The sequence below is a fragment of the Mesoplodon mirus genome (genome assembly GCF_964341445.2).
Source record: "Mesoplodon mirus genome assembly, chromosome: 6".
NCBI lineage: Eukaryota > Metazoa > Chordata > Mammalia > Artiodactyla > Ziphiidae > Mesoplodon > Mesoplodon mirus.
Window position 1 is genome coordinate 5,685,320 of NC_138982.1, and position 10,013 is coordinate 5,695,332.

General features: G+C 45.3%; 1 protein-coding gene across 1 annotated transcript; it reads left to right on the top strand.

Annotated features, from left to right (window-relative positions):
* Positions 1-8,773: 8,773 nt before the first annotated feature.
* On the top strand, positions 8,774-9,559 carry LOC309806762 (proline-rich protein 23C-like; the record flags this gene model as incomplete). The annotated part of the gene is made up of 1 exon (XM_082625732.1): positions 8,774-9,559. The coding sequence occupies one exon, from the start codon at positions 8,774-8,776 to the stop codon at positions 9,557-9,559; it is 786 nt and encodes a 261-aa protein (XP_082481858.1).
* Between the last annotated feature and the right edge of the window lie 454 nt (positions 9,560-10,013).

Here is a 10,013-nt window from a genome sequence, read left to right on the forward strand (position 1 = left end):
GCGCCGCCATTGAGAAGATGGGCAGCCGGCCCCGCAGCCCCAGTGCCTCCCCTGCGGACTGGTGGGGACCGCATCCCGGAGGACCAGGCCCTGCCAAGCGCCGCGAACGGAGGAGCCCACAGGGCCTGAGTCCAAGTACAAGGCGGCGCCCAGCCTGGACAACCTGACCTGGCCCCCGACCGTGGACACGCTCATCTTTGTGGTGGTCCTGCCCTCCAGCTGTGCCCTGCACGTGCTCCTGGACGACGCCGAAGTGGTGCTGGAGCCCGAGCCAGCGTCTGTGAGGCAAGTGTCTCTCGGAGATCGCATCTTCATGCTGGTCCCTAAGGCCCTGGTGGGCTCGGGCATTGAACACCCCTTGGGACAGGGCCTGGAACGGGGCGCTTTCCTGGTCACTCAAGGGGAGTACATGGCCCTAGAGCAGGGATTCTTCTGCTCAGCTGTCCCAGAGATCTCCTGCCAAGAAGAGGCCAAAGAGGAGGACGCGGACACGGACGCTGAGTTCCTGCCACATGGGATGGATGCCACAGCCGGCTCCGTTGCTGGGCTCCGCCCTTCCGCTGGAAGTGTGCCTGGCTTCGACCTGTTGGGCCTAGTCTCAGAGCCGTCCCCTTGGACCCCCAACCCTAGTCCAGAGAGACGCTCTCCTCACCACGATGACAACCTGGACTTGCACCTTCCGGAGCCCTTCCCTGACTCACCACTCCAACCTCTACCTGCCTCTCCAAGTCCAGGTCCTCACCAGCATCCCCAACGCCCTCATAGTCCTTCACACAAGACCTGGAAATGCCTGTTCCCTGAATCAACTGCCTCCCACAATTCCTGGCCAACTGAACGGGGACCAGGATAGTCTTCTGATACTGGCTGTGTGTGCATTGCACACATGGTAAGAATCACAGGAACAGATGCTTATTGGATGCAGGCTGCACTGCAGAACTTTGATCAGTGGCTGACTAAAACACCTGAAAGGAAGCTCACCCGGGCAAAGAAAAGCCTCTTGAAATACAGTGGGCTTTCTGACAGCAGACTGCTGCTTAGATTTTCTCTAGGGAGGTCACTCTAAGCAGCTCTACCTGCCTCCACCTCCCAGTTTGCTTCAAACTTAAGCGACAGCACTTTTCTCTAAAAAGCCATGCTTTCCCAGGCACCATACCACTGCCCCTTCCACTCTTTTTCTGGTTGATAGAGTAATTGCTAAATTTCTTTTGTCTACATGGTTTTGTCCCTAGTGTCCGTGATAGTTTGACTACCCTCTGCCCATTGTGAACTTTTCTGGATGTTTTTCCCTCCTGAGATGAGTCAGGCTCTGAATAATGGGCTGTGTTTTGGCAAAATAATAATTATATTTGAAATTTTATGTCTCCTTTTTGATAAGCTTGGGGCAAGTCAATGGAATCCTTTTACAGGCTTCCTTGTTCTTTGAACAAACTAGATCATCCACACATTGTGTTAGGACTAAATCACAAGGGAAATTTAGATCTTTTAACTCTTGATCGACAACCAGGGAAAAATAGAAGGGGGCTCCAGTGTACTCCAGGGGCATGACTGTCCAGGTATATTGTTGTCCTCTCCAGGTAGCAAAATCATATTGACTGCCTTGGTCTAGAGGCACACGAAAAAAAGGCAGAGCAAAGATTCATTAGAATGAAGCAAGTGGCTTCATGTGGAATTGATGATAAAATGTTTTTTGGATTAATTTCTGTCAGGTAGTGAAATATACATATTTTGTCGATGGCCTTAAGGTCTTGAACAAATCAAAATCCTTGATTTCTTGGTGGATGAGAGTGTTAAAAAGGCAGTGCATGGGAAGGCCTTTGTAGAAGGCATTCAACTGTACGTTTGAGCTCTTCTTTTGGCATCAAGGGATATTGTGGGAAGTTTGGGTAATGGTTTTGTAGAATGTATCTGAACTTTTATAAGTTCTGCTCCCATTATTTTACCTGTTTTCCTTTTTTCCCATTATGTTTTCTATATCGGGAATATCTAGCCGATAGAGGGTCAGATATGGTGTCAAAATCTGGGGTATTTATCAAACAGAGTGGGAATGCAAAGATATACAAAGAACAGACTCAGTTGGCTATGAACAGAGAGGTCCTCTGAAAACTCAAGAAATATTCCCTCTGGTGAGCTTCTAATATAACAATTCTCTGCGTAAAGTTACGTTCTACCCTGTTAGATTGGCAGGTGTGTTGTCACGGAGCAGGAAGGAATGTTTCCAGTCAGAGGGCTCAAGGGTTACATATAAAGGCTGGGAGACAGGGAAAATCTGTGCATTATTTGAAATACTGATAATGTGTGTGGGATGTTTACGCCAAGGAAGAGGCTGAGCAATGGTGGCAGGGCTTATTATAGAAAGAGTTGCAGTTGTATTGAAGGACTTACACTACTAAGTTTCAAATCTTACTCAAAAGATAACAATAATCAAGACAGCGTGCTACTGGCACATGAATAGTCATACAGCAGGTCAAAGGAACAGAATTATGAGTCAGAAACAAATCGTTACATTGATGGTCAATTTAGTTCTGACAAAAGTGCCAAGACAATTAAATGTAAAAGGCAGTCTTTTTAACAACTGAACCACCACATTCAAAAACAACCTTAAACTATTAGTTCACACCATACTCACAGAAAAAACACAAATTGGATCAAAGACCTAGATGTAAAAACTAAAACTATTAATTTATTCAAAAAAAGGTGGGGGGGGATCTTTAAGACCTTGGTTGGGCAGAAGGTTCTTAGATACAACACCAAATTTACAATCCAGTTTTTAAACTTGGTATTTTGAAAGTCATCAAAATTTTAACACATGCACATCAAAAGTCACCAATAAAATTTTTTGAAATACACCTAAAACTAATATAATGTTATATGTCAATTATATCTCAATGAAACAATGGAAAGTCCATACAATGGGAGAAAATATGTGCAATCACATATCAGATAAAGGACTTGTATCCAGAATATATAAAGAACTTTTACAGCTCAAAAATAAGGCAAATGAGAGAAGTTTTAAATGGACAAAAGATTTGAATAGATATTTAACCATAAAAGATACACAACATAGGCTTAACTAATAAACTCATGAGAAGATATTCAATGTCATTAGTCATTAGAGAAATGCAGGTTAAAGCCACGATGACATACAAAACACACTCACGAGAATGGCTATAATCAAAAAAGACAGACAATACCAAGTGCTAGTGAGAATGAGGAAAGAGTGAAACCCACATGCATTGCTCGTGAGAACGTCAAACTGTACAGCCCTTTTGGAAAACCATTCCATGGGTTTACTTTTAAGTGGAACATAAACTTGCCATTTGACCCAAGAATTCCATTCCTTGGAATCTGTGCAAGAGACCTGAAAACATATGTCCCCACAAAGACATGTATAGGAGTGTTCATAGCAGCATTACTTATAATAGCCCCCAAATAGAAGTAATCCAAATGTCCAAATACTGATGAATGTATGGAAATGCAAATGTGGTATTTCCACACAAGAGATACTACTCCTCAAGTAAAATGAAAGAACAACATATACAACATGCTACAACATGGATAAACCATGGATAACAGCTGCTACAACAGGAATAAACTACCAAAACAGTATATTAACTGAAACAAGCCAGATGCAAAAGACTACACATTGCATGATTCATTTCTATGAAATATCCAGTAAAAAGGCAAATTTATATAGAGAGAGGCAATCAGCGATTACCTTGGTCTGGGGTTTTGAGAAAGGATTTAATGCAAATAGGCATAAGGGAACTTTCTGAGGTAATGAAGATGTTCTAAGATTGGTTGTGGTGATGATTACCCAACTCCATAACTTTATTAATAAGCATTAAATTGAAAAAAGAAAAATTAACGTCACCTGTAAGGAACAAATGGATATGATGTGTCTCCAGAGAAAGACACAGGATCACTTATTAGTATGCAAGGCAAAAAATATTTATATAATTTTACTCTTATCATGAGGAAACATCAGAGAATCTCAAATTGAGGAACACTAAGAAATAACTACTTATAATTTTCAAAAATGTTAATGGCTTGAAAAACAACAGAAGGCTAAGGAACTATTCCAGAAAAAAAAGTTTACTAAGGAGACATGACACCTGAAAGAAATGCATGATCCTGACCTGCATCTTATAGGCAAAAAAAAAAAGAAAAGAAAAAAGAAAAAAACGGGGGTGGTTAACTGGATGAAAGTAGACCAAAGGTACAAACGTCCTTTTATAGGATAAATAAATACAAGGGATTTAATGTATAGTCCACTAACTATAATTAGCACTGCTGTATGTTACACATTAGGGTTAAGAGAATAAATCTAAAGAGTTCTTATCACAAGAAAACATTTTTTTCTATTTCTTTAATTTTGTACCTATAGGAGATGAGGGACTTTAACTAAACTTATTATGGTAATCATTTCATGATGTATATAAGTCAAATCATTATCCTGTACACTTTAAACAAACAGTGCTATATGTCAGTTATATCTCAGTAAAGCTGGAAGGGAAAATAATAGCAAATTTAAAATTTTTAAATAGATACAGAGATAGAGATATATAATAAAGGATTTTGTTAGTATAATTGACAAAATTGGAAAATGGACTATGGATTAAAGCATGGCAGCAATGTTAAATTTTTTTAAATTTGATAACTGTTCTAAAATATATATGAGAGAATATTCATGTTAGGAAATATACACTGAACAATTCTTGGGAAAAGAGTCTGAATATATACAACTTACTCTCTAATGATTCAAGGAAAAAATATTTATGTATGTGTATATTTATCTATCTATATACACATACATATCCTGTGGTCTTTCTGAGAGACAGGAATAAAGAATGATAAAGCAAATGTGGCAAAGTGTTAAAAGTTAATAGAGGATAAAGGAGAATTCTTTATATTGTTTTTGCACTGTTTCTGGAAGTTTGGAAATATTTCAAAAGAACGCATTAAATATTCAATAGAACAGGCAGGAGGAGATTGATAATTCTTTGACATGACATTTATTTCTAGCAATATGCTTATAGGCAAACAGTAGCAGGAGTCCCACCAAAGTCTAGAACAAGAAAAGATGCCACTTTTCCAATAATATTTGACACTGTACTGGCAATGCTAGCCAACAAAATCAGACAAGAGAAAGAAGTTAGATGTTTAAAATCTTAAAGGGAATAAAAATAAGACCACTTGCGAACCATATGATTGTAAAACTAAAAAAAACTGAAAAAAATAAGAGAATTCCATAAGAAAGCTGAATTCAAAATTAAGATACAGAAATCATTGTCTGTCACTTATAACACAGAAGCTGAAGTCCTTGGTTAAAAAAAACAAAAAAAAAACCCCAAACTGCATTTGGCTTCAGCCTCAGCCTTTAAAAGGCCAAATAACTACTTCAATGACAGTTTTTTCATTCTTAAAATAGTAAAGGATTAACAATCGTGTGACAACACAGGCCATCATCGTATCAAATCATTGGGATAGCGTCACTAATTCAATGCAATTCACCACTCAGTAACACGTTCAGGAAGTAAAGAAAGCACAACATAATATACCAGAATTACCAGGATTACTGTGAGGTAAGCAGAGAGTGAGTGGGCCAGTACCTCATTCTGCTTCAGGCAAAGACAAAGGTGTTGCTGTACAAGAGATGTTTGAAGCTGCCTTTTCTTATACAACATTTTCATATAAAAGCCTGTACTGCATGTTGGAAAAGGTCTCTCCAATTAAAGATAGAGGGGGTAATGTACTTTGTGGATGACAATACCAAACAGCAATAAGATCCGACATGTTGCAGAAAAAGACCCACAACACTCTGCCATTCTGGAAGAAAACAAATCCCCTGTGTTATGTTTGTAAGTCCACAGAAAAGGATCTTGTCACATCAATACTGGATTGGGAGTTTGTGGGGAGTTGAAGGGAGCTCCAGCTTTAACTATGCTGTTTAGATATTCTAAAATATGTGTTCAGGTATTATTCCTAAAGTGAATAAAAATAAATCGGAATTTTTTAAAAGCTAGTTATGCATTCTAGGGGGATAGCAGAATAGCCCTCATCAGATGGACGATCGACAGCCATCTTGTAACCTACCCAGAACCGGGATTTATTTGCTAATTCCACCCCAACAGTGGTTCAAGCAGTTCATGTTGATTGGATAGTCAGGTTGGAATGACGCCAAGAATGCCCAATGAGTGGGCCTGATAATCCATCCTGACAGTCTTTGGACATCTTGGAGTAAACAAAAATAAGGAAGAAGGAAAGATATCTGATCTGGTGCTCAGCAAGCCATTCCTCAATTATAGATGTTATGCCCTGAAAACACCTAGACCAGTACTTTCTAGCAGATCAGACCCCTTTTTAGGATGATGATGATGATGATGATATTGTTTACCATTCACTGGGTGTCAGCTATATGCCAGGCACTGTTCAAGATAATGAGAACAGGGATGACAATATCAAGTGGGAAAGACAGATTATAAACATCATAAACAGTAAATAGGTACTATTTACTAAGCACTTACTGTGTTCCAAGAACATTTTACATACATTATCTCACAGCCCCCCTGCACAGTAGATGGCATTCTCCCCATTTCACATGTAAGGAAACTGAGGTTAGCGAAGGTGAAATGACTTGCCCGTGGCTGACCATGGGCATTCCCTGGCGGTCCAGTGGTTAGAACTCCAAGCGTTCACTGCAGTGGGGACGGGTTCAATCCCTGGTCGGGGAACTAAGATCCCAGCAGGCCTCACCGCACGGCCAATTAAAAAGAAAAAAAGAAAGAGAGAAAGAAAGAAAGAGGCTGACCAGAGGAGGAAATCAGGTGCGACTATGGCAGGCCACCGGTAACTGCCTTTGTCTCAGGACAGGACCACATTCCCTTGGGCGGGGAGCTCACAGTGAGGATTCACAGGGCCCAGGACAATGATGAGCCCAGATGTGAGACTACTGAGGTCAAGAGAGCCGTGGACAAGAGGTGGCACCAGGCTGGGGCAGGAGCTACCACGTTCAGGGCCCCATCCCTGGCCAGGCCAACAGCCCCGAGCCCCACCCTGTGTCCTGGCCAAGTTTGGATTCCTCCTTCTGGCCCCTAAAACAGAGCATGTTCACACTTACTCTCCTGAATGGAGCCCCCATTGAACATTCCCCGACCATGGGATATTCAAGCTTCGCCGACAGAATTCTCCAGGACAAAAGTAGTTGTTTCCTGCAAGCTCCCCAACATCTCCCCACCCCGCCCTCTGTCCAAACAACAGGCGCACAGCAACGGCTCCCATCACCTGGGAACATAGAGGAAGGTGCCAGTGGCATCCACATTCACCCCACGAGAACTCAGGTTCCTGGCAGGGCCCCCTATGCCAGTGTACAGCCCCTGTAAGTTCCCCCGGCCAGCATCCTGACCTAAGCAGGGGAATTTCTTGGCCCGTGGCTGAAACACCGGAAGTGCAGCCAGGAGAGCGGAGGCAGGCCAGGAGTGTAGGGGAAACCCCTGAAGACAGGCCCAGGAAGTTTGAGTTCCCTTCATGACTTTGTCACCAGCAGGCTGGGATGTGACCTCAACCATAAACCGTCCTATTCCTGAACCCCCTCAATTGCTGAATGAAAACAAATGCAGTGATCTTAAACTTCCTCACAAAACAGAATCTTTGTGGAGGTGCTTAAGGAGACTTCCTACACCCATGACTCCAGGCATTCTGAGCAGTGGTTCTGGGATGCAGCAAAGAATCTGCATTTTACACCAATTGGCCAGAGAAGGCCAGTGTCTGCCAATTCACAAATCACTAGCTTGAACGCCCATCGAGAGAAGCCTGATTTAAATGGAATTCAGTACAAAGGAATGCTATGTGGCCCTCAAAATGAGAACATATAAGCTATTTTGTAAAAAGGGCCAAAGTGAGCAATCACGTGGTTAAAGGACAGGGAGGGAAATGTTTGTTTCACCTTCCTCTGAAACCATATGAAAGTATTACCTATTCCAGAATCATTATTGGATGTTTTCTCCTATTAACACTGGTTAGGCAGTCGAGCCACACCTTCTCTTGGCAACCACCTTCAGGGATCTGACAGTCATTGACATCACAGGCAAGGAGAGGCTTAAGGATGTCATCCAAAAATTCACCTCACTCTTGGACCAAAAGAAGTTAAAAGGTCACTTCCAGGGCGAGGTCTCAGGGGACGAGGGAACTACATCTCCCTGTCCTGGTGCAGCGCTCCACTGGTGGGACCTGAACTTGAATCTGTTTTCCGGTTAAGCTTTTCCGTATCTGAGGTCAACGCAAGGAAAGCCAGGAACTCGACCCAGGAAGCCTAGTCCTAGAGCGGCACGACTGCTCCGCCCCCTTGAGGCCTATGAAAGTATTTCTCTAGAGTAAACTACCCACCACAGCCGGGGCTACTGGGCAAGCAACACAGAGGCCTCCACTTCTAGGGGCGGAGCCTAGGAAGGGGCGGAGCTTAGCGTGAGGCTGCTTTGCGACTCAGCTTCCGCCGGCGTCGCTCACAACATCCTTGGCGCACTCCTGCGCAGACCCGTCCACGTGAGGACCTGAAGATTCACACACGCAAAGCCGAGCCCAGCAGCTCCCCTAGAAGCCAGGACTGAGGGATCCCGAGAGGCGCCCCCAGAGCTCCGAAGGCTCCTCCCTCGTCCCGCAGTCCTGCGCCCCACCGCCCTGCTTCGGCCTCACCTGTCGAACCGATCTGTCACTGCCTGCAGGACCCAGCCCTTCCTGGTCTTCTGCCAGGCCCCAGGCCCGCGGCGACACTGAGAAGATGGGCAGCCGGCCCCTCAGCCCCAGCGCCTCCCCTGCGGACCGGTGGGGACCGCATCCCGGAGGACGGGGCCCCGCCAAGCGCCGGCGAACGGAGGAGCCCGCGGGCCCCGAGTCCAAGTCCAGGGCGGCGCCCAGCCTGGACAACCTGACCTGGCCCCCGACCGCGGACGCGCTCACTTCCGTAGTGGTCCTGCCCGCCGGCTGTGCCCTGCACGTGCCCCTGGCCGACGTCGACCTGCTGCTGGAGCCCGAGCCAACGTCCGTGAGGCAAGTGTCTCTTGGAGATCGCATCCTCATGCTGGTCCCCGAGGCCCTCCTGGGCTCGGGTGTGGAAGGCCCGTGGAGACAGGGCCTGGGACGGGGCGCTTTCCTGAGCGCTCCCGGGGAGTACATGGCCCTGGAGCCGGGATTCTTCTGCGCAGCTGTCCCAGAGATCTCCTGCCAAGAAGAGGTCAACGAGGAGGACGCACACGCTGACGCCGACTTCCTGCCGGCTGGGACGGATGCTGCTGCAGTCTCAGTCGCTGGGCTCCGCCCCTGGGCTGGATGTATGTCTGGCTTCGACCTGTTGGGCCAAGCCTCAGAGCTGTCCCCTCGGGCTCCCAACACTAGTCCAGAGAGACGCTCTCCTCACCACGACGACAACCTGGACTTGCACCTTCCAGAGCCCTTCCCTGACTCACCACTCCAACCTCTACCTCCCTCTCCAAGTCCAGGTCCTCACCAGCGTCCCCAACGCCCTCATGGTCCTCCATGCAAGACCCGGAAGTGCCTGTTCCCTTAATTATCTGCCTCCCACAATTCCTGGCCAACTCAACGGGGACCAGGAAAGAGTCTTCTGACATTGGCTGTGTGTACTGTGCACACACCATAAGAATCATACGAACAGATGCTTTATGGATGCAGGCTGCACTGCAGAAGTTTGATCAGTGACTGACTAAAACACCTGAAAAGAAGCTCACCCGGGCAAAGAAAAGCCACTTGAAATCCACTCTGCTTTCCGACAGCCAGACTGCTCCTTAGATTTTCTCTAGGGAGGGCACCCTTAAGCATCTCTACCCCTCTCCTATTCGCTTCAAACCTAAGCGCCAGCACTTTTCTCTAAAAAGCCATCCTTTTCCGGGCACCCGACCACTGCCCATACCCCTGTTCCCCGCAACCCCCTTAATAGAGTAATTGCTAAATTTGTTTTGTTTACAGGGTTTTGGACCTAGTGTCCATACTAGTTTACAACAACC